General features: G+C 40.1%; 4 protein-coding genes and 1 pseudogene across 6 annotated transcripts; 2 read left to right on the top strand and 3 right to left on the bottom strand.

Annotated features, from left to right (window-relative positions):
* Positions 1-15: 15 nt before the first annotated feature.
* On the bottom strand, positions 16-19,881 carry LOC144651869 (collagen triple helix repeat-containing protein 1-like). 2 transcript variants are annotated; one of them, XR_013570377.1, is made up of 5 exons: positions 19,834-19,881; positions 12,462-12,594; positions 11,823-12,128; positions 11,096-11,549; positions 16-72 (listed from the first exon to the last, which is right to left on the bottom strand). XR_013570377.1 is itself a non-coding variant. In XM_078511919.1 (4 exons), exons 2-4 carry the CDS (start codon positions 12,570-12,572, stop codon positions 11,184-11,186), a joined length of 783 nt encoding a protein of 260 aa, XP_078368045.1. In that variant the 5' UTR covers positions 12,573-12,594; positions 19,834-19,881; the 3' UTR covers positions 11,007-11,183. The 2 variants fall into 2 exon arrangements, 1 of the variants encoding a protein (XP_078368045.1); XM_078511919.1 differs by lacking the exon at positions 16-72 and having other exon boundaries at positions 11,007-11,549.
* LOC144651881 (collagen triple helix repeat-containing protein 1-like) lies at positions 100-19,881 on the bottom strand. 2 transcript variants are annotated; one of them, XM_078511932.1, is made up of 5 exons: positions 19,861-19,881; positions 8,397-8,417; positions 5,112-5,226; positions 4,445-4,750; positions 100-565 (listed from the first exon to the last, which is right to left on the bottom strand). In XM_078511932.1, the coding sequence occupies exons 3-5, from the start codon at positions 5,199-5,201 to the stop codon at positions 200-202; spliced, it is 762 nt and encodes a 253-aa protein (XP_078368058.1). In that variant the 5' UTR covers positions 5,202-5,226; positions 8,397-8,417; positions 19,861-19,881; the 3' UTR covers positions 100-199. The 2 variants fall into 2 exon arrangements, with proteins under 2 accessions (XP_078368058.1, XP_078368057.1); XM_078511931.1 differs by lacking the exon at positions 19,861-19,881 and having other exon boundaries at positions 8,397-8,441.
* LOC144651623 (uncharacterized) lies at positions 2,345-4,132 on the top strand (annotated as a pseudogene).
* LOC144648218 (uncharacterized) lies at positions 15,302-18,427 on the top strand. Its single transcript, XM_078507836.1, has 2 exons — positions 15,302-15,412; positions 16,813-18,427. Exons 1-2 carry the CDS (start codon positions 15,302-15,304, stop codon positions 17,614-17,616), a joined length of 915 nt encoding a protein of 304 aa, XP_078363962.1. The 3' UTR covers positions 17,617-18,427.
* On the bottom strand, positions 18,050-19,478 carry LOC144651902 (uncharacterized). The gene has a single exon (XM_078511971.1). The coding sequence runs from the start codon at positions 19,400-19,402 to the stop codon at positions 18,698-18,700; it is 705 nt and encodes a 234-aa protein (XP_078368097.1). The 5' UTR covers positions 19,403-19,478; the 3' UTR covers positions 18,050-18,697.
* Positions 19,882-24,067: the final 4,186 nt, after the last annotated feature.

Here is a 24,067-nt window from a genome sequence, read left to right as displayed (position 1 = left end):
GACGTATACTATGAGTACTGCTAAAATTCAGTAAACCATTGTAAAAAAGAAACAAAGAAAACAATAGTTACACTATAGCAATAAAAAAAAAGCCTTCAGGAGTCCATTCAGTTTGTCACTGAATAAACAATTACAAGGTTTATATGCTTTGCCGTACTGGGAAAACAAGCTGACAAACGGATCCTCGTCAAAAGAAAATCTAATGCTGCGGTGGCGGGACCTCCTCCACGTAGATTCGGGACACTGAATTCCAACCAGTGTACGCGTCAGCAGCACCGTAACCAGCACAGTTACCGACCCAGAATCCCACCTTCACTTCTCCCTTGCTGACTTTCTCGCACACTCCTTCAATCATGCGGACCCGGTGAAGATCTTTGATAGCGTTTGGCGATGCACCGGTAGCCATGTAGACAACACCGTCAATTGCATCAGGCGCAGTGCATTCGGCACCATTAAAGGTGAAGTACCACCTCTTACAGCAGCCGTTGCAGTTGTAGATACGAAGTGGGCCATTGAAGAAAACGCGCAGTCCGGTGTTGTCTGACTGTTTTTGGAAAACACATTCCTGCCAGAATTTGAGTGTAAAAAGAAAGATGAGTAAGAAAATACCTTCAAAACCGTCCAGTCCTTAACATTTCTTCAGGATTTTAAATACTTTAGACATAGACATAGACAGACATAGACATAGACATAGACATAATTTATTTATACACGAAGAGCTTAGGAGCCGTAGCTCGTTAAAACGCTCTCGTGAATCGAAATGAAAAAGGTTTAAAAATTACAAATAAAAGACGGTTAAAAAGGTAAAAAGTGTATATGTACAACATTGTGATTATGACATGAATAAATAGAAATCTATATAATAGCGGAGCTCCACAGCGGCCCGAAGGGCCGCAGAGCGGAGCCCCATACCCATAGAAAATTCACAGAAATGGGAAAACCATGAACTTGAGTTTTCATGGTCATCATGGCTAGCGGCATGGCTCGCGGGCGCGTACGTACGGCGTACGGTGTTGCGCACTTCAGAAATACTGTAGATAAACACTCATCTATTTGTTACTGGGCATCCAAGTTATGGTCAATTGACAGCTGTCAATACAAGGTATCCGCTGACCAGTATCACGTGATCATATCGCGGGCTCAGGTGTATAACTCATCGAGGTAACGTGTTTTTATAAAGATAAAAAGCGTTCTCTGGTAAAAATGTTTTAAAAATTATTAGCTTTCGACAGCCAGACTGCTGTCTTCGACGGATAAAAATGAAGTGATAAAATGGCCTAAAAATTTAAATATGACTAGCGAATCGCATAAATTAAAAAGTTAAAAGTATGTGTAAAAGAATGTTAAACGGAATGCTAAAAGTGTATAAATTACTGTTTGTTTAAAAGAATGTTATATTGTCCTGGCAGAGGGCACGAATTGTTGTCGGCCTCGACCGTTTTTGCCGTGTGCCACGATTCAAGTGTCTTTCTAATGCGATTGTTTCCCTTGTCAATTATCTCCGCGTTTTCAAAGTCGATGGCGTGATCAAGAGTCCAGGCATGTTTTGCTACATTGGAGCCTTTAGCGCATTGTTTAGTATTCCTGATATGTTCTTTTCGCCGTGTGCTAAACGATCTTTTTGTCTCGCCGATGTAACTCCAGGGACAAGACGCACAAGGGATTTTGTAAACAACATTGCACTGGTCGACGACCCGAGGTCGAAACTTGGGAACAGAGAACTCTTGTTGTAGTGTCTTGATTGGCTTGTTGGTTACTCGGATATCGTGACTTTTGAGAATTCTTGTAAGAGGTTCGGTAATGCCTTTGATGTAAGGGAGGACCGCGAAACTCTGATTATTCATTGGATCAGCCCAACTGAAGAACATCCCAACCAGTTCTTCAGGTGAAGGTGTTGGGGGGTTCGAAGATTTCTTTCTTATGATATCAGCTGTGACTTTTGGTGGGTAGCCATTAGATTGTAACGCGATGCTAATGCGATCAATTTCACGGGCTTTTCCAGATTCCGAGTTTGGTAGTTTTAGAGCTCTATGCAAGAGTGTCGCTGCAGTGCTGATTTTGTGCTCTCTGTCATGATGTGAGCGAAAGTCAAGGTATCTATCCGTGTGTGTGGGCTTCCGGTAGATATCAATGTTGAGCTTTTTATTGTCGCGAGAAATAAGAGTGTCGAGGAATGACAACTGGCCATTAGATTCGTGCTCAATGGTGAAGGAAATATGCGGGTCGATAGAGTTCAGAGAATCATGGAAGGAAGCAACAGCATTCTTCTTGATGACACAAAAACTGTCGTCAACATAGCTTTTCCCGTGATATAGCTGACATCAACATCCTAGATGACGAAACTATGGTCTCCTTTGACGTGGTTTCGTTATTCACCGCTATTCTGTGGAAAAAGCTTGCAACTACATCAGAAAGAAATTAGAAGATGATTCTTCTCTCCATTCCAGGAGCAGTCTAGACATTGATGACATAATTTGTTTATTAAATTTTGTGCTGTCCAACAATTATTTCATTTACAACGACAACATCTACAAACAAATCCACGGCTGTGCCATGGGTAGTCCTGTGAGCCCCGTTGTAGCCAATTTATGTATGGAGGAAATTGAAGAAACAGCAATCAATTCAACCCCTGTTCCACCCAAAATCTGGAAACGCTATGTTGACGACAGTTTTTGTGTCATCAAGAAGAATGCTGTTGCTTCCTTCCATGATTCTCTGAACTCTATCGACCCGCATATTTCCTTCACCATTGAGCACGAATCTAATGGCCAGTTGTCATTCCTCGACACTCTTATTTCTCGCGACAATAAAAAGCTCAACATTGATATCTACCGGAAGCCCACACACACGGATAGATACCTTGACTTTCGCTCACATCATGACAGAGAGCACAAAATCAGCACTGCAGCGACACTCTTGCATAGAGCTCTAAAACTACCAAACTCGGAATCTGGAAAAGCCCGTGAAATTGATCGCATTAGCATCGCGTTACAATCTAATGGCTACCCACCAAAAGTCACAGCTGATATCATAAGAAAGAAATCTTCGAACCCCCCAACACCTTCACCTGAAGAACTGGTTGGGATGTTCTTCAGTTGGGCTGATCCAATGAATAATCAGAGTTTCGCGGTCCTCCCTTACATCAAAGGCATTACCGAACCTCTTACAAGAATTCTCAAAAGTCACGATATCCGAGTAACCAACAAGCCAATCAAGACACTACAACAAGAGTTCTCTGTTCCCAAGTTTCGACCTCGGGTCGTCGACCAGTGCAATGTTGTTTACAAAATCCCTTGTGCGTCTTGTCCCTGGAGTTACATCGGCGAGACAAAAAGATCGTTTAGCACACGGCGAAAAGAACATATCAGGAATACTAAACAATGCGCTAAAGGCTCCAATGTAGCAAAACATGCCTGGACTCTTGATCACGCCATCGACTTTGAAAACGCGGAGATAATTGACAAGGGAAACAATCGCATTAGAAAGACACTTGAATCGTGGCACACGGCAAAAACGGTCGAGGCCGACAACAATTCGTGCCCTCTGCCAGGACAATATAACATTCTTTTAAACAAACAGTAATTTATACACTTTTAGCATTCCGTTTAACATTCTTTTACACATACTTTTAACTTTTTAATTTATGCGATTCGCTAGTCATATTTAAATTTTTAGGCCATTTTATCACTTCATTTTTATCCGTCGAAGACAGCAGTCTGGCTGTCGAAAGCTAATAATTTTTAAAACATTTTTACCAGAGAACGCTTTTTATCTTCTTACAATGAATCCTGGTATCGGATCTTCAATATTTTTATGTTTTTATAAAGTTGACCGGAAAATGGATTTTCTATTGGATTGCGGGCTCACTAACTATTTTTTATGCCTACGGTCAGTGAATTTAGATATTTTAATAAAGGGCAAAGTAAATTACAGGGGAGCTCCGCTTTTAGGCTTGGCTAAATCTATTTATATAATTCTAGTTAAAAGGTAATTACAATTTCAATTATCTAAAATTACAATAAAAAGTTCATTAAAAAATTACAATTTTAATTAAAATTAAAAATGAAGCTAAAATTACAATTAAAAAGGTCTTTGAAAATTACAGTCAACAGAAAGAGCAACTGCAGCTTAATTCTATAGGTAATTTGGATTCGGACAGTAATTTCTTAAAAGACTTGACTTCAGTGATATTGTATGCCTTTCTTTTTATCGCTATTTAGAGGGTCTGTTATATTCTGGCATTTTGGCGGCTTAAGCCAATTTTGAGCGTCGATTTGCGGATACATTCGAATTTATCTGGCGGTTTACGGTCATAAAAGTATGGCGATTTAGGTCCTTATGAGAAAACAAAAGCTGTTTGCGGCCTAGAAAAAACAAAATATGGTGTTTTGCGGAATGCACGACCCCCTATAATAAACTCTCTATTTACCCGTTCTCTACCTACCCTGATTAAGCCAATGTCCTTTCCGTCGTTAAGATTTTTAAACACGCACTGTTTCCAGGTACCTCCCAAGGGCCCTGGAGGACCCTGGGGACCTGCGGGGCCTACAGGTCCTTGTCCTCCTTGACCTCCTGCGTCGCCCTTTTCTCCTGGAGGACCTTGCGGGCCCTCGGGTCCATCGCCACCTTTGTTCCCTGGGGGACCCGCCATACCAACTGGTCCCGCGGGACCAGGACTACCAGGAATGCCTGGAATTCCTGGTGCACAGCCACCACAACAACTACCTCCAGACGGTTTTTCTGGTTGACACTACGAAATAAAGGAGAGAAAATTCAGTGTACGAACTGTATGTAACCTTCTATATAAAACCTTATGTCGTAAGTACCACCATCCCCCCGAGGGGTGGGAGGGGGGAGGGGTCACTTCCGTGAACAAGTTTAGGATAGGTGTGTGCTGCAAAAGGTCTTACTTGCAAACCTTGAACCTGTTCAAGGCTCTTTTTAAGGTCCAAACCCCAAACATGACACCTTATTCAAGGGTAAAACGATAACTAAGAATTGTATGACTTGGAATGTAGCTATTGCTTCTGCATGCTTATACATAGCCTGAATCAATACAAAATCATATACCGCTCTTGGCTTAACTAATTATGCACAGTTTCATCACCAACCGGTTTTGAGCTGTCGTCCGAGCGATAAGCAGCATGAGTGATACAGGGCAACAGAAGAACTGCCACCAGGGCGAAGTTAACTGTCAGCATCTTAGTCAATGTAGTGGAATATCCTCTACAGAAAGAAAGATTGCGTATAAAAAAAATCATAAACACAGGGTTTCACCTGTTCACATGTAAGGGCCACAGGTTTATAACTTAAATTTCACTGTCATGTGCTACCCTCCCGCTCTCTCTAAACAAAGATGTGACTCTACTCTACTCTTCTCTACTCTACTCTACTCTACTCTACTCTACTCTACTCTACTCTACTCTACTCTACTCTACTCTACTCTACTCTACTCTACTCTACTCTACTCTACTCTACTCTACTCTACTCTACTCTACTCTACTCTACTCTACTCTACTCTACTCTACTCTACTCTACTCTACACTACACTACTCTACACTACACTACTCTACTCTACTCTACTCTACTCTACCCTACCCTACCCTACCCTACCCTACCCTACCCTACTCTACTCTACTCTACTCTACTCTACTCTACTCTACTCTACTCTACTCTACTCTACTCTACTCTACTCTACTCTACTCTACTCTACTCTACTCTACTCTACTCTACTCTACTCTACTCTACTCTACTCTACTCTACTCTACTCTACTCTACTCTACTCTACTCTACTCTACTCTACTCTACTCTACTCTACTCTACTCTACTCTACTCTACTCTACTCTACTCTACTCTACTCTTCTCTTCTCTTCTCTTCTCTACTCTACTCTACTCTACTCTACTCTACTCTACTCTACTCTACTCTACTCTACTCTACTCTACTCTACTCTACTCTACTCTACTCTACTCTACTCTACTCTACTCTACTCTACTCTACTCTACTCTACTCTACTCTACTCTACTCTACTCTACTCTACTCTACTCTACTCTACTCTACTCTACTCTACTCTACTCTACTCTACTCTACTCTACTCTACTCTACTCTACTCTACTCTACTCTACTCTACTCTACTCTACTCTACTCTACTCTACTCTACTCTACTCTACTCTACTCTACTCTACTCTACTCTACTCTACTCTACTCTACTCTACTCTACTCTACTCTACTCTACTCTACTCTACTCTACTCTACTCTACTCTACTCTACTCTACTCTACTCTACTCTACTCTACTCTACTCTACTCTACTCTACTCTACTCTACTCTACTCTACTCTACTCTACTCTACTCTACTCTACTCTACTCTACTCTACTCTACTCTACTCTACTCTACTCTACTCTACTCTACTCTATTCTACTCTACTCTACTCTATTCTACTCTGCTTTACTCTATTCTACTCTACTCATCTTTACTTTACTCTACTCTACTCTACCCTTCCCTACCGTACCTTACCCTACCCTACCCACTCCACCCTATCCTACCCTACCCCTTCCTACCCTACTCTTCCCTTCTCTACTCTACCCCACCCAACCCCTAATCTAATCTACTCTACTCTACTCTTCCCTACCCTACCCTACCCTACCCTACCCTACCCAACACAGACAGATTTTCCTTTTTAACATTGGATAATCTAGTGATCAGGCCAATATACGAAAAAAAAAATTATAAGTTTGATTAACTCAATCCTGATTGTTCGAAAGTGGACACAATGACACTTAACGATTATCTATTATTTTTGTTTTGTTTTGTGTGTGCTTTAAGAACTTGACGGATTTAATTTTGGAACGTCAATGGTTTTATTTTACCAAATGAGTAGTTTTCGTTATACGGGAAACATGCCCACAATGCATAAAGACACCAGAGAGAGGCTTGAATTTGCTTTAGAGAAACGCAAAATTCTACACACGAAGAAACAATCCGCAGGCACAATGCCGGGACGTGTCGCGGCAACATGTTTCTTCGTTTGTCAGCTCGCTAATGTTTACGATCGCCACCAATTCTTGCTTTTGTTGTTATCTTCGCGAATGTAGGATAAATTAAAATCAAACCACCTTCTTGAAAGTTTTTCGAAACTGCGCTCGCCTTGACGATTTTTTCTATGCAAATGAATACAAGGAACAGCAAATAAAGGTCTAAGTTGCCACTACTATCACACCAGAAACTCAAATAAATCTTTTTTGCCGTGATTCAATGACCTGTACCAAATTTATAGCATGTACAGTGCTCCATCATACACAGGCCATTTGCAAAGTTTGATCGGTCGACTAATGACCTACTATTACACCAAGCGGAAAAACAAAATTTGAAGTGGTCGTAAATAGTCAAGTGATATGTTGACCAAAATTTGAGAGTAAACCGTTGTTTTGAATGCCGGCTTTGTATACCGTCCTTGCTTTTTGTCAAAGGAGCGCAGTTGATCTGTTCTGTGTGTGCATACATGATGTGGTCGTTGTTGCGTGGAGAAAACAGGGTAATTTAGTAGCCTTACAATGCGGAAAAAATACCGTCAGGGCGGACTCGTCACTTAGTTGTTATCCTAGTTATTATTCAAGTTGATTCCTGCACGATATGTTTTTGATGCAAAATAAAAAATAACAATAATTAAAAAGGTTTAATGTTCCAAAAAGTCATTTTGCAAACAGCTAACGATTATAACAATCTGAGTTTACGAGATCCCGAAAAAAAATTAAAAACATATTGATTCGGGGTTTAAAACCCGGGCAATCATCAAAAAGGCCAATATTTGGGAAACACAAGCGATAATCTTGGACAAAATCGAAGCCACTGTGTTTTCCTTTGGCCTTCTTCACATGAGCACGGTAAACGGGCCGTCTCGTTTAGCGGGACGAATTTTGTCAGTCGTCAGCCCAATTGACCGGGATGAAAGTCAAGAGACGAAATCAAAATAGCGACATATAAAGTTGCATCGTTTGCGACTATCGTAGCTTTATCGACACTTGCAATTTTACTTATAGAGAAAATTTGCATACTTTTTAAGTAGAAATACATACAAGGCAAAATTATGCCTTTTTTTGACCACCAAGCTGCGATGCTTTTTTCTCAAAAAATCATCATCCCGGTAACCGGGCTTGAATGTTTATATGAGGAAATCTACATCTTACTTTCTATAACCGAGATATCAATCACCGGCCGCGGGCTAGTGCCGGCCCGCCTTTTTATATAAACACATCGAAATTTTTACAAAGGAAATAGGAGTGAGGCAAGATCTCGGTAACTGGGCCAACCCGGTCAACCGGGCACATATGAAGAGGCCTTAATATGAGCCATGCACGTGAGGGAATAAAGGATAAATTTAAAGAAAGTCATTCACTTACCAAGCTCAGCCTTAAGAAAACCTCCTTCAGTGGTCGGTGCAGATCAAGAATGTTACTATGAGCAAATTTAACTCTTTTATTATACACTGACTGCAGCCAATGATATTAAACAAGGAACTTTTTGCGGTTAAAAAACGCGTAAAAAGTTTAGCTTATTGTACTTAACTTGAGTGCTTTTTTGTTCAAACTCATAAACCGTACCTTTGTTTTGAATAAACAGTTATAGTGATCATAAATTATTTTTTAGCTTTGCAGTGATGTTCTATACGCTTCGCGCACGCTTGGTGACAGACTAACACGCTCCACTCGCGTTTAGCGACGAATTCACACCTTCCCGATCGATTAGCCCGCGTTTTTTTAATGCCATACAAAACCGCTCCGCGCGCGCTTATATTAGTGAAGTTGTCACAAGCTTCGATCACATCAAAGGATTTGAATAAGACGCAGCCACCGAAGAAAATTGGTCTCATTTGTGCTGTTTTCAATATTGGAAGGAAAAATAATAAGTACAATAGACAGAAACAAATACGAAGTGGTCTTAGCAGATCAATACACGATTTCTGCAATCAGTGTATAATATTTTTATCCTGTTTAAAACCAACCGACACAATCATGATGTTTATTAAACGGGAGGTGTTATGGGGTTCACGAACACGGAAAAAGTTTTGCTAACTGCACTTAGCTGCGAGCACTTTTTTGTTCTTATTCACAAGCCGTAACTTTATTTTGAAAACATTTAGTGATCAACATAAGAGCTTTGCAGGGCTGGAGAGTGCGACGCACGTAAGGCAAAAAGCATATATATAATAGACTTCATTCTTCTCGCCAGTCTCAGCAGCCTCTAGAAATATGTGCATTTAGTATCGTACTTACACGCTTTTCTCGCGGTAAGCCGGTGACTTAATCACGCGACCCCCGCGCACTTAGTACTGCGAGCAGTCAGCCTTTCTTTTCTTAGGACGTCGAGGGCGGTGAAGCGTTAGCTTTTTTTTTTTTTTTTCACGCGTCTTGCCTCCAGGTTTTCCACAGCCATTTTTTCGCTTCACGCTGGCCTAGCTAAAAAAGGGGAACTGCGCTAGAAGTCTGTTACGCTGCGCATACTGTGGTCACCCGCACCGCCGTCACATCGCATTTTCGGCTCAAAGGATACGAATTAAAGGGAAATAACGAAAAACGGTGGTGTTCATTTGCATATTTCAATGCTGGATGGGCAAGCAGAGAATTAACCCAATATACAAAATGAGAGCAGTCAGTGGTCGCAGTGGCCTCCTACACAAACGTTCTTGTGGCATGTCTGCGTAGGTGGCTATGGTCGCAGAGGATCATGATCAATACCGTTTACTGCTATGTTAAAATATTTTTACAAACAAACAAAAGTGATATTAAACGAGGGGTGTTTTGGGGTTTATAAACAGGAAAAACTTTGCTAATTGCAATTAAAATTGAGCGCTTTTTTGTTCTAACGCATAACCCGTTTCTTTGTTTTCACAAACAATATTAGCGATCAACGTAATAGCTTTGCAGAAGCGGATATTAAACACCTCAATCTTTTCGCCTGAACTTTTTGTACAGCCTCCGCGATATATATGATCCTAGGCAAAGCAAAGTAGAGTAGCTCGTTGTACACGTAATATGTTACTCTAGACATGGTAAAGTATTCGCATCCATTTGGCTTATGCGCATGCGCCAAGGTAAAAAGTTGTACATTATTACATGGAAATGTCATCAAATACTTAATGCAGTGTCAGAAATTGCATTCTAGCAAAGTTTAGAGAAATTTAGGACCGTAGAGCCAATTAAGAAAATCGATTAACGGCTAAAAAACGCGTTTTTTGGAGTAATTTCAGCATATTAAGGGTTAAGTTAAGTGCATTTTATGTTCTTATCCACAAGCCGAAACTTCTTTTTTTTCATATAAGAACTTATTCTTCTCACCACAGTCTGAGACGCTTTTTGTGATGTATGCTCCGCGCACATTTACTGTCGTGCTTACACTCTTTTCTCCCCGGGGGAGGGGGGGAGGGGGGGGGGGTGGCTGTACTCGGGATTCCAAGTGACGGGGATGATCAAAGGATTTTTGAGGGTTCGAAGTTTTCAATTCCGGGAGTTTTTGGTTGGGAAAGTAGGACAAGTATTTTTTTTGATTTATCTAAGTATGGATGTTTTGCACATTTAAAACAATGCTATGCTTTGGCTGCATAGTTCTGCGAATAAGGTAGAAAATACGTGTTTTGCTGTTGATTTTTGTTCTAGGGATTCGCTTGGGTTATGTTCGAAGTCCTAGGAATTATTTGGGTTTTGATTTTTGCCCCCTTTCGGTCATCCATTTCCCTTGAAATCCCAAGTACCCCCCTGGGCCTTTTTCCTGCTTTATTTTAGTGACTTGCTCACACGAGCCACGCGCGCTGGTAGTGACGTCATTAACTTTACGCTGTCAGCTCTTTTTTCTTTCTTTTTTTCTCCTCGTAGGGCATGGGGACTGATATCTGAAAGTTTTCAAATTTAAAAAAAAGGCTAGACTCCAGTATTTCGTGACATTGATTTTGTAGCATACACAACATTCATGTAAACCTTTTTCTTAAAGGTACTTTTAACATATCCTGACCATGTCTGTTAACAAGAAGAGCTTTACTTATTTGTCAGCTTATCATAACTATATCGTTGCATTGATAATAAACTGCGCACATGCAATCATTCACTATAGCAATAAAAAAAAGCCTTCAGGAGCCACTTTTGAGTCCATTCAGTTTGTCACTGAATGACAATTGATCCTCGTCAAAAGAAAATCTAATGCTGCGGTGGCGGGACCTCCTCCACGTAGATCCGGGACACTGAATTCCACCCAGTGTACGCGTCAGCAGCACCGTAACCAGCGCAGTTACCGACCCAGAATCCCACCTTCACTTCTCCCTTGCTGACTTTCTCGCACACTCCTTCAATCATGCGGACCCGGTGAAGATCTTTGATAGCGTTTGGCGATGCGCCGGATCTCATATAGACAACACCGTCAATGGCGTCAGGCGCAGTGCATTCCGCACCATTAAAGGTGAAGTACCACCTCTTACAGCAGGCATTGCAGTTGTAGATACGAAGTGGGCCATTCCAGAACACACGCAGTCCGGTATCGTCGGACTGCTTTTGGAAGACACATTCCTACGAAAATTTTAGTGTAAAAAAAGATGAGTAACAAAGCCTTCCTAATAATCGTCTAACCCTTCACTTCTTTTAACCTCTTTTACAGGTTTTGAGAATAACTTATTAATTAACAGATTTGATCATCCCAGACTAAAATGCTCGACTAAAGTCCAAACTATGCCTGTCAAAAACTCAACTCAACTTTTGTTTTTTAAATATTCCCCGAAAGGAACTTGACCTCAATGAGTTGTAAGCCTTAAGTTTTATCGCTATTTACTTGTTCTCACTTACCCTGATTAAGCCATCGTCCTTCCCGTCGTTAAGATTTTTAAATACGCACTGTTTCCAGGCACCTCCTACGGGCCCTGGAGGACCCTGGGGGCCTGCAGGGCCTACAGGCCCTTGTCCTCCTTGACCTCCTGCGTCGCCCTTTTCTCCTGAAGGACCTTGAGGGCCCTCGGGTCCATCGGCACCTTTGTTCCCTGGGAGACCCGCCATACCAGCTGGTCCTGCGGGACCAGGACTACCAGGAATACCTGGAATTCCTGGTACACAGCCGCCACAACAACTACTTCCAGATGGTTTTTCTGGTTGACACTACAAAATAACGGAGAGAAAATTCAGTGTACGAACCGTATGTAACCCTCAATACAAAACCTTATGTAGTAAGTACCACCATCCCTTCCCGGGGGTGGGGGGAGGGGGGGGGGGGGGGGAGACACTCGCGTGAATTTAGAATAGGTTTCTGCTGCAAAAGGTCTTACATGCAAACCTTGAACCTGTTTAAGGCCAAAACCCAGACCATGACACCTTACTCAAGGGTAAAACGATAACTAACTCTTAATTCTGCATGCTTATACAAAGCCTGAATCAATACAAAATCATATACCGCTCTTGGTTTTACTAATTATGCACAGTTTCATCACCAACCGGTTTTGAGCTGTCGTCCGAGTGACGGTCTTCCTCAAAGCGATACGCAGCATGAGTGACACAGGGCAACAGAAGGACTGCCACCAGGGCGAAGTTAACTGTCAGCATCATACTCGATCTTGTGGGATATCCGCTACAGAAAAAAGATTGCGTATAAAAAAATCATCAACATAGGGTTTCACCTGTTCACAGGTGAAACTCTACTCTACTCTACTCTACTCTACTCTACTCTACTCTACTCTACTCTACTCTACTCTACTCTACTCTACTCTACTCTACTCTACTCTACTCTACTCTACTCTACTCTACTCTACTCTACTCTACTCTACTCTACTCTACTCTACTCTACTCTAGTACTCTACTCTACTCTACTCTACTCTACTCTACTCTACTCTACTCTACTCTACTCTACTCTACTCTACTCTACTCTACTCTACTCTACTCTACTCTACTCTACTCTACTCTACTCTACTCTACTCTACTCTACTCTACTCTACTCTACTCTACTCTACTCTACTCTACTCTACTCTACTCTACTCTACTCTACTCTACTCTACTCTACTCTACTCTACTCTACTCTACACAGACAGATTTTCCTTTTTAACATTGGATAATCTAGTGATAAGACCAATATACGGAAAAAAAAATTATAAGTTCGAGTAACTCAATCCTGATTGGTCGAGAGTGGTCACAATGAAGCTTAAATGGTATAAAGTAAAACGATTATCTATTATGTTTGTTTTGTTTTGTGTGTGCTTTGAAAACTTGATGGATTTAACTTTGGAACGTCAATGGTTTTATTTTACCAAATGAATAGTTTTCGTTTCACGGGTAACGTGCCCACAATGCTTAAAGACGCCAGGTAGAGGCTTCAATTTGCTTTAGAGACACGCAAAATTATACACACATACAGCTCGCTAATGTTTACCATCGCCAACAATTCTTCAGTTCTTGTTTTTTTCGTGATCTTCGGGAATGTAGGATAAATAAAAATCGCACCACCTTCTTTTACTGAGATGTTTTGAAAGTTTTCGAAATTGCGCTCGCCTTGACGATGTTTTCTATGCAAATGAATACCAGGAACAGCAAATAAAGGTCTAAGCTGCAGCCACTACTATCACACCAGAAACTCAAATAAATCTTTTTTGCCGTTATTCAATGACCTGTACCAAATTTATAGCATGTACAGTGTTCCATCATGATTATACACAGGCCATTTGCAAAGTTTCATCGGTCGACTAATGACCTACTATTACACTAAGCGAAAAAAACAAAAGTTGAAGTGGTCGTAAATAGTCAAGTGATATGTTGACCAAAATTTGAGAGTAAACCGTTGTTTTGAATGCCGGCTTTGTATACCGTCCTTGCTTTTTGTCAAAGGAGCGCAGTTGATCTGTTCTGTGTGTGCATACATGATGTGGTCGTTGTTGCGTGGAGAAAACAGGGTAATTTAGTAGCCTTACAACGCGGAAAAAATACCGTCAGGGCGAACGCGTCACTTAGTTGATATCCTAGTTATTATTCAAGTTGATTCCTGCACCGATATGTTTTTGATGCAAAATAAAATTAATAAAAAGCTTTAATGTTCCAAAAAAGCCATTTTGCAAAGAGCTAACGATTATAACAATCTGAGTTTACGAGATCCCGAAAAAAAATTGGAAACATCTTGATTCGGGGTTTAAAACCCGGGCAATGCCAATATTTGGGAAACAAAAGAGATAATCTTGGACAAAATCGAAGCCACTGTGTTTTCAACCGACTAGTTTTGCACTGCTGTAAGAGAGAGATGGATAGAAAAACAATACTCCGCCGCAGCTAGTTAGCTATTACGTCGGTCTATGGACGAAAGTTTATCCAGTTTATAATATCGTTGTTAAGTTTTGCATTTACAATTAAATTGCGTTCCGTTCTAAAGAAATACTTTTAGTCGAGTTAAGTTCTATCTTGAACAACATCTTGAACAAGAAGTGAAAAAAATTAAATCCAAAATCATTTGATGTTGGTTTATATATTCGTCGTCCGCGCAGTAATAAGAAATTGTCTAAATACAACAGCTAATTCTGACTACAAGGGTAGATTTTTTCTGCTGCTAACGCTATATATCCTTTGTACTCATTAATTTTTCCCTGCGGGCCTCTTCACGTGAGCACGGTAAACGGGCCGTCTCGTTTACCGGGACGAATTTTGTCGTCTGTTCATATGAAAAATTTCAGCCCGATTGACCGGGATGAAATTTAAGAGACGAAACCAAAATATCGACATATAAAGTTGCATCGTTCGCGACTATCGTAGCTTTATCGACACTTGCAATTTTACTTATCACGCCGGGTCAGCTGTCGGCAATTTTTAGTCACGCCAATGTCGCCAAAGATGGCGGCCTGGCCGTTGTTTTTACTGGTAGACCTGGGAACTAGTTTACAGGGGTATATAAAGCGCTCGATTTGCAACCTGGGAAAGCGCGGACTGAATCAAAAACGAATTGTCGTGAGAGCGCGAAAAACAAGGTTTATTTTGGTACCAAACTCGACGGTAAAAGTTAAATATGTAATAATTCCTTCGCTCTCTGCCTTAGCCCCATTATGGCGCTAAAAGGAACCGGCCTGAAAATGACTACCTTCAGCTTCAAAAGGCTTTTTCGTTCTTCTGAACACAGAGTCGAGTGCTAGAATTTTGGAAACTTCAAACCTTCGGTAAGAATCGTATGTTTTTTGTTTTGGCGATTTTGCTTTACTTTTACAGAAATATTGCTTTTTCTTCGGGGTATTTTGTATCAGATGTTCATACGAATCGACTAGTGCTTAAATTACTTGTCTTATTTTTCTGAATCTTCGACACCAGCGATGCCTATTAGGCGAAATGCGTGTAACCGCTTTGCCGTAGGAAAATTCGTAAAGGCAAGGAAAAGCCTACAGGAAGAGCTTGCGAAAGAGAAAGCCAGCATCTCAACAGAGGTGAAAACCTTGCAGCGAAAAGTTCAGAGACTGAAAATAAGGTGAACTTAGACTGATAAGCTTCTAGCTGTTGACGTGAAAATTATTGATCCACGACTGCAATCCGCTTCTATTTCTGTTTGATTTCCTCCTCATGTTTACATATTCTTTGCTCAACTATTGATGATCATTTAATATATATGTTTTCGCTTTTTTGTCCGGTATTGGGCCTTCATTTAAATAAAGATCGACCTTATTTTGTAATACGATCCAGTAAGAAATTCTTCTTCGACAATAACAATATAAGTAGTCACGCAGTTGAGGAGAAATCGTCATTTGATCTAGGAAAAACTTGCTTGTTTGGTTTTGTTATTGAAGGCGTATCAAAGTGAATCAAAATGGACGATAAAAGTGCATTCAACTGCACGCAGTTTAATATTTGAAATATAATTGAAATATATTTACATATTTACACACAGAATCGTTGCAGCTCTGTGATTTTGACAAACACAAAGATATTTATCCGAAAGTATACCAACAGATTTAAGCAACAGCATGTATGCATGGATGCATGTGGAGAAATTTGTCTTGAAATGAATGGGTAAGGTTTTAAAAACAATGGAATGCTTTTTGCCAGCTTGCTGTGATATTATAAGGGCGGCCACTTATAAGATAAAGTGTGGCATAATCTTTAATAATCAGCCTGGTCATAATTGCATCTTCTGTTGAAACCTCCCATTAAAAAATAGAAATACAAAAATCTGATCAAAACAGATTTTAAAAGCAACATGCTACAATAGTATCATACCTTTTATACATGTGATATTTATTAACGGACGATAATCAAGGATAAGTAACATGTAGCAATAATCACTGCAATTGCATAGATAAAAATTAAAACTATACCAGTAGGTTTAAGCAACAGCAACAGCATGTGGAGACATTTGTCTTGAAATGAATGGGTAAGGTTTTAAAAACAATGGAATGCTTTTTGCCAGCTTGCTGTGATATTATAAGGGCGGCCACTAATAAGATAAAGTGTGGCATAATCTTTAATAATCAGCCTGGTCATAATTGCATCTTCTGTTGAAACCTCCCATTAAAAAAATAGAAATACAAAAATCTGATCAAAACAGATCTTAGAAGCAACATGCTACAATTATGACTTTTATAACTGGTGATATTATATTAACAGTCAATAACCATGGATAAGTAATTTTATAGTGCTGAGAAGGACCACTGCAGTCCACATATTCATGATGAAATGATAAAGTTAGATGTTCTGAGAACTTGTTAAACTTGAGCTTCATATGCCTCTTCTTTGAAATCACAACCTCACTCTGTTGTTGCGAGGGTTGTACCCATGGGGAACTTGCAGCCCACCTGTGCTTAGGTGTAAGATAAGGTAATATAATTTGTAGATCCCCCTCAAAAATAATGCTTGGGGGTATTTTTTCAAAGTACTGTTGAAGGAGGCAGTGGCAAAATCCAAAATACCAAAAACATTTGCAGAGGTGCCACAGGATACCTGTCTTGGGAGACTGGTCACTGCCCTAAAATGTGAAGTGAAGACTGGTTACTTGGCCAAAAAGGTCCGGAAATGGTTTGACGAGACACAGGGTAAGCAAGGGGATTTACAGTATTGTTTTATGGGCAAAAAGTCACGGTTGTTTTGTCACAACTTTGCAAGGTTGTTGACTTATTTGAGGGAGGAGGGAGACGGTCAGAAACAACGGCAGACTGTGCTCGCCCTAGCTTATGTTGGGTTAAGGCTGAGGGATTTGTGCTCGATCATCAATCGATTTGAAGTGGAAGATACTCATCTTGAGCAACTTCAGTCCTTAGCACAAGAGTACTACCGTGCGAATGCACTACTGTTACCCACCTCCATAAATCCTACTATCTGGACCATAGGCCATGTTGTGCCTGCTCATGCCAGGCAGGTCTATGATAAATATGGTCAGGGTCTTCTAACTGTTACAATTGAAGGTAGGGAAGCCAAACATATAGCTTTGCTTAAGTTAAGTGCAAACACTATCTACCAACATCGATGGGCTGAAATATTCAGGCATGAATTTATTATGTTGGTTTGGTTACCTGAACAACATCATGAACCTTGCCCCTACACTTGTAGTAAAGAGGTTTACATTCCTCAAAGGGTTTTTAATGACAGTAACTATTGCTACTGTGGACTGCATAAAGCTGATCCTACTGACAAGAGTTGAGATCATCTCATGACACTAATCCATAAAAGTGTAAAAGAAGGAAAAATTGTTGCAGGATTATCTTAGTTTCAGGAAGTATTAAAATCATGCAACAGTGAAGTTATGTGAATTGTCAAATGCAGCCACCACATTTGGTTATTAGAGTGATTAAACAGCACATGATCAACAGTAATAGGCTGTTGTTGTCTGTTTTTGTTTCAGAAAATTCAGCATTTCCTTCAGAATCTGTTGACTCACAAATGACTGCACAGAACTCCATTTATGTAACTTTACCGTGATTTATAATGTCATAATGCATGGTGGCCACTCTGAGAGTTGAAACAGTGAACACCTACATGTAAAACATTTCTGGGTATTTTGCTGTGACCAATTAAACCCTGGTTGAGCCACACACACACACACACACAAAAAAAAAAAAAAACCACAAAACTAATTATTTTTAGAGCTTGCAGTTTATTCATCTCCCACCTGCCTGGTTTTCTTTCCAACAAATAGTTATTAACACTTTTCATAATTTCACTGTAAATATAGCATAACAATCCTATAAGATAGCCAGTACCTTGCATAGTGGATGTCTCAGACACAACAAAGATGCCTAGTGACAAAAAGGGGTACTAGTGTCTTCAGATATCACCAATTATTATAATTACTAAATTATTACTTAATTAGAGAGCAGTGGCTATCAGTCACTATAATTATTATTCACTGGGAATACTGTCAAGACTCCTTCAGGCCCAGAAGTAACAGACTAATAACTACTTGCAAAAAAAAAAATAGTAATAAACCAAAAAAAAAAAAAACATTTGTATCACCTTGTTCAAGATGCTTAAGGATTTTGCCTAGTGGGAAAACAGGGAGCAGAGGGTTGCCACAACTCCACATGCATAAAAAAGGAGCGATACGTGTAAATAACTGAAGCATAACCTTTCTGCTAATTAAAAGCAGTCACTTTTGGGGCAGAAAGACAATACTTTTTGAAAGAAAAGTACATCAGTTACAATGTATTTGTAAGAAAACACTTTAAAATAGTTTGTATATTTCAAAATAAAATAAAAAAAGAGATGGTAATTTCATGTTTTTACTACCCATGAAAACTGTACCCAAACTCATTCCAACAACCATAATTGCAAGCGAGAGTCACCTGTTTTCGCTTGCAGTTATAGCCTATCACAAAAGGCCTCTCCCTACTCACAAGCACCTGTGCTTTAAATCCTTTACGCTTCCCCCCAAAGTTTTTCTTAAGCTTCTCTGCAACTTCACTCTGAGGGATGCCAGCAAACTTCGAAAAATCGCGAAGGAGACGGTTTTTGTGGGTATATTTAATCACTCTGTCCTCCACTGAAACGCCAAAAGCTGAAGGTCCCCCCTGGACAGACTTCATAATAATTTCAAAGATTTCTTGGGGGAGGTCACGCTTCAACTCTATGGTCCATGGATTTGAAGCCTTCGGGTTTGCGGACAACCGCCTTCTCATCCCATTTAGCCACATCAGAGCTTCTGATGTGATCATGGGCCATGCTGGGAGGGAAGACATTAGTGATCTGTCCATACCATGCACCCCATCCTTATACCGGCCGTAGACATTCAGCATTAGCCGACGGGCTTCCTCTCTAAAATCGGAGAAATTCGAGATAGAAGGCCGCAAAGCAGTAAATTTACTAATCGACATCTCCAAAACTTCCTCCAAACTAACTTCTGACCCTTCATCTTCCTCGATTTCCACACTCTCCACAGAAACTTCTTCGATTATTTGTTCGGGAGAGAAACGTTCTCTTCCAGCCGCCATTTTGTTTTGGGTAAGACCGCTGGTTTGACCGCGGTAACTAAATGACGACTTTTTTGAGACAGCTGACCCGGCGTGTATAGAGCAAATTTGCATACTTCTTAAGTAGAAATACATACAAGGCAAAATTATGCCTTTTTTGACCACCAAGCTGCAAAAGCGAAGCTATTTTCTCAAAAAAGTTCATTGCGGTAACTGGGCTTGGGAAAATTTTCATCCCGGTTTCCGTGATCTCAGTTTCATCAACCAAGATCTCGGTAAAGGGTCGTAACGGGGCTGGCCCGCCTTCTTATATGAACACATCGAAATTTTTACAAAGGAAATTGGTGTGAGGCGAGATCTCGGTAACTGAGCCAGCCCGGTCAACCGGACACATTGAAGAGCCATGCACGTGAGAGAATAAAGGATAAATTAAAAGAAAGTCATTCACTTACCAATTGCAAGCTCAGCTTTAAGAAAACGTCCTTACCGTCAGTGGTCGGTGCAGATCAATAATGTTACTTGAGCAAATTTAACTTTTTATTATACACTGACAGCCAATGATATTAAACAAGGAACTTTTTGCGGTTAACAAACGCGAAAAACGTTTTGTTAATTGTACTTAACTTGAGTACTTTTTTGTTCTAACTCATAAACCGTACCTTTGTTTTGAATAAACAGTTAGTGACCCTGAATTACGTAAAAGCTTTGCAGTGATGTCCTGTTCGCTCCGCACACGCATGGTGACAGACTAACACGCTCTACTCGCGTTTAGCGACGAGCTCACACGTTCCGTGGTCGTAGTAGATCAATTCACGAAATTCTGCTATCAGTGTATAATGTGTATCCGGTTTTATAGCAACCGACACAATGATAATTATTAAGCGGGGGGTGTTTCGGGTTTACGAACACGGAAAAAGTTGTGCTAACTGCACTTAGCTTCAAGTACTTTTTTGTTCTTATTCACAAGCCGTAACTTTGTTTTCCAAACATTTCAGTAGTGAACAACGTAAGCGCTTTGCAGAGCTGGAAAGCGCGAAGCACGTAAGGCAAGAAGTATACAGGAACTTCATTCATTTCACCAATCTCAGCCGCCTCTAGAGATATGTGCATTTGGTATTGTACTTACACGCTTTTCTCGCGTTTAGTGACGTACTCACACGAATCGCGCGGGCTTAGTGACGTACCTAAACGTTAGGCTTTAGGCTACGAGCAGCTAGCCTCTCTTTTGTTAGTCCGTCGAGGGCGAAAAAAAAAGCGTTAGTGTTTTTTTTTTCCACGCGTCTTGCCGCCAGATTTTCCACGGCTATTATTTCCACTCGCGCTCATTTTTAACTCGGAAAATTCCGAGTTTTGGTGAGAGGGCCGATTTCACTCCTTCCATCGATTCCTGTTAAACATTTTAATTTAATTAATTAATTAATATCAAATTGAATTAATCAATTAATCTTGTGAAGCGGGTAGGGGGTTGGCTACAACGCGAGCTTTACTTTGTTACTTTATATGAAGCACACAAAGGCTATATATTTGTTTCTGAAGCCCCAATGCTCTCCTTGTGGTACGTATTCTTCCAGCCATAAACCCAAGCACAGGGAACTTTGCGTTAAACGCATGCGCATAAGACTCGAGGTGACAATATTGGCTCGATCACAAGAAATCTACATTTCTAAAATGCCATCCAATATGGTAAACACCGAGATGACTAAACGTCGTACACACGCATGCGCACAAGGCTCGAGGTGACAAATATTGGCTCGATCACAACAAATCTACATAATTCTAAAATGCCGTCCAATGGTAAATGCCGAGATGACTAAAAGTCGTACCATCCATGATCGAAATACGTCTTTGTAGTCTCAAAAGTGAAAAGGAGATGCAGAAACTGATGGGAAATCAAGTTCTTTGACAAGGCGACAATTTGTAACAATCGAGCCGCATTTAGCCCTTTCTTCTATCATCATAATGCATTTTGTATAAGCTTTTAGCTTCGGTATGAGCTTTAACACTTGATTTTAGTTGGAAACACAATACTCGTTCGCTAAAAAGAAATACAAAAAGAAATGAACAATATACGATTTCTCGAATACAGTCGAAGCTCTCTTAACGGACACTCTCGTAAGCGGACAGCTCTACTTACGGCCGGCTGGTTTGAAACTCCGTTTTAACTCCCATACAAACTCTGTATTTTTACATTCTCGTAAGCGGACATTCCCGTAAGTGGCCGCGGACACTTTCAGAGATTACGACTTAGACTCTTTCTTTGTTTTTAAGCTCCCGTAAGCGGACACTCCAAAGAAAATCATATAAACAACTTCTGTGTTTTGTTTTTATCAATCAACTTCACATCGCCGTTCGTCACAATGATTTTACAATAATTACAGTACCATATTTCAGTGTTTGTTTTGTCGTCATCCACGTCCGGTAACATTTCGAAACACCACTTACATGCATATTAACATTATGTTAGCTGGGCAAGCTCCCGTAAGCGGCCATCTATCCCCTACACCTCTAGTGGCCGCTTACGAGACCCATTCTCGTAAGCGGCCAGCTCCAGTTGCGGACACTTTTTCGCGTCCCGAGGGTGTCCGCTTACGAGAGCTTCGACTGTACATGATTTCTAACGTAAAACTTGACATGATTTTTCGTTCTGGTAAATTGGTACAATAATTAAATAAATGATATGCTTATAGAGAAATCATATAAATACGCGCGTTAAAAAATATTAAAAAACCAATAGGAAAAAAAAAAGAAAAAAAAATCTGTTAGTTCAGGATTCGATCTCTTAACAATTCCGAACTTCAGTTTACAGTTCACTGCCACTTCCAGTTGCGCCACGACGCCACAACCGGAAGTTGATGTGAGAAAAATCGGATTTGAACCGCTGAGTCATTCCCTGGAAAAGCGGGCTCAACTAAGTGTCGAGGTTTCGGTTTCGAAACCGGCAAAAACCTACGGTTTACTTGCCTTAGTTGCCTAGTGATTTGCTTTGGTGACAGCATTTCACATTTGAGCATCTGTAAAGTGCTTGGACGTTCAATTCGAGAGTGGTCTCAGTAGTGTTTGTTGAAGACCTCGATTTCGCTTCTTCACTCGAACTGAACATACGTACACTACAAGTTACGAATGGACTCACATCATTGTGGAGAGTGACTGAGGGTGGAATTATTCATGGCTGTTGCTTTGGGAACCATCATAGGTAAGCTAAGCATGAACATTTTTAAATATTTGCTGTTTGTATACGAAACATTTGATAGATTTTCCTTCGGGTATGATCGGAAGCGCTCGTAAAAGTCACCTGACAAATGACGTGTACTAAACCTTGCTGAACTCAGCGATTCGCCTTTAAAGCATCACTTGTGCCCATAAATAACCAAATTTTCTACATTCATATGGATTCTTATACGTATCAGACAACAATCTGAACGACTAATATAGAAAACAGAAATTTTGTTTCAAACAAAGGATATTTTGACTTGCTTGTTATTTTCATGTTGCAAAATTCTTGGACGGCCACAACTTGCATTTATAAGCATAAACTTTTGGAGTGAAAAAGTAATCAACCTCATTATTTTGGAGGGTGAGGATCAGGCATGTCAACTGACATGCCCTTCCTTAATGAAGGAATCCAACTTTAGGTAAGTTGCTAACGTTTAGGGTGTTACTGGGGTGGGGGTGGGGATTTTATACAAACACTGATAAGCATTTTGACTACATCTATACACCTTTATACTATTTCCTCTTTAACCTACAGCTGTACATGATTTTTCTTATTTCAGGTGCAACAGTTTATTCTTTGTTCAACATGTATGGAACCAAACGAACACTGCATATATCCAAGTAAAAGAGAAATGTTAACAACTTTGACACCTGCTGAGATACTTATAAGCTGCAACACCTTGGAAGCCTTTTTGGACATTGCCTGCAGGACAAGTCATATGGTAAACTTCACGGAATAAAACTGAGAATTACATGGGTCTGAAAAAGAAAGGCATCAAGTACAAGTATTTTGACTTCCTTGGACTACATTTATGAGTAATTACAGAATTCAGAAACACTTCAATTTGAACTTGGTCCATTCACTTTCGGCCATGTACATCACTAAAAGTCAATGATGCCTACAAAGAAGATGCATTGCTTCAGAAAAATTCTGGCATTCTACATGTCACCACCTAATAATTGATGCCACATAGAGAGTAATCAGTCATAATAACTAAACAACTGAAATGAACTTATTCTTTGAAGTGAAATGACAGTCAACGTCACACTGTTATACAGTCTACAGTCCAAGTTGTGGCTGTTAAATTATTTTTCTTGCCAAGTACTGTTATCATGTGTCCTGCTCCTGACAAAAATGTCATTGATAAATTTTAATTGTATTATACAGTACATGTTGACTTGATTATTTTGTTTGCACGTGCGACATTTACATTATTCCAATGGAATTGATAAGACAATACAGTGTTCATTACAATGTCAATGTCAATTTTTGTCCCTTTTCACTCACCCAGACGATATGACACCAATCTATTTAATTTAGTAAATTATTATTTGTACAGTATTTTAACTAAATATTAAATAATAAATAATAAATATTTGTTGCACCTATTAGGGTGAAACTTGTTCATTTTATATATAATGCTCTTTTCTTGTCCCCAGAGGCAACAATGTTATTCTTCAGAACCAAGAATA

Source organism: Oculina patagonica, chromosome 4 (genome assembly GCF_052425735.1).
Source record: "Oculina patagonica isolate OP01 chromosome 4, crgOcupat, whole genome shotgun sequence".
In the NCBI taxonomy this organism is placed as follows: domain Eukaryota; kingdom Metazoa; phylum Cnidaria; class Anthozoa; order Scleractinia; family Oculinidae; genus Oculina; species Oculina patagonica.
The sequence above is the reverse complement of the archived record's forward strand: the minus strand, read 5'-3'. Positions and strand labels throughout refer to the sequence as shown.

Bases quoted from the DNA above. Each gene is read 5' to 3' on its own strand.
- LOC144651881 (XM_078511932.1), bottom strand. From the start codon at position 5,201: ATGCTGACAGTTAACTTCGCCCTGGTGGCAGTTCTTCTGTTGCCCTGT. The intron at 4,751-5,111 runs GTTGGTGATGAA...TTTATTTCGTAG, and splicing joins CGGACGACAGCTCAAAACCG to TGTCAACCAGAAAAACCGTC. The intron at 566-4,444 runs GTAGGTAGAGAA...AAATTCTGGCAG, and splicing joins AGGACATTGGCTTAATCAGG to GAATGTGTTTTCCAAAAACA.
- LOC144651869 (XM_078511919.1), bottom strand. From the start codon at position 12,572: ATGATGCTGACAGTTAACTTCGCCCTGGTGGCAGTCCTTCTGTTGCCC. The intron at 12,129-12,461 runs GTTGGTGATGAA...GTTATTTTGTAG, and splicing joins CGGACGACAGCTCAAAACCG to TGTCAACCAGAAAAACCATC. The intron at 11,550-11,822 runs GTAAGTGAGAAC...AAATTTTCGTAG, and splicing joins AGGACGATGGCTTAATCAGG to GAATGTGTCTTCCAAAAGCA.
- LOC144648218 (XM_078507836.1), top strand. From the start codon at position 15,302: ATGCCTATTAGGCGAAATGCGTGTAACCGCTTTGCCGTAGGAAAATTC. The intron at 15,413-16,812 runs GTGAAAACCTTG...TATAATTTGTAG, and splicing joins AAGCCAGCATCTCAACAGAG to ATCCCCCTCAAAAATAATGC.
- LOC144651902 (XM_078511971.1), bottom strand. From the start codon at position 19,402: ATGGCGGCTGGAAGAGAACGTTTCTCTCCCGAACAAATAATCGAAGAA.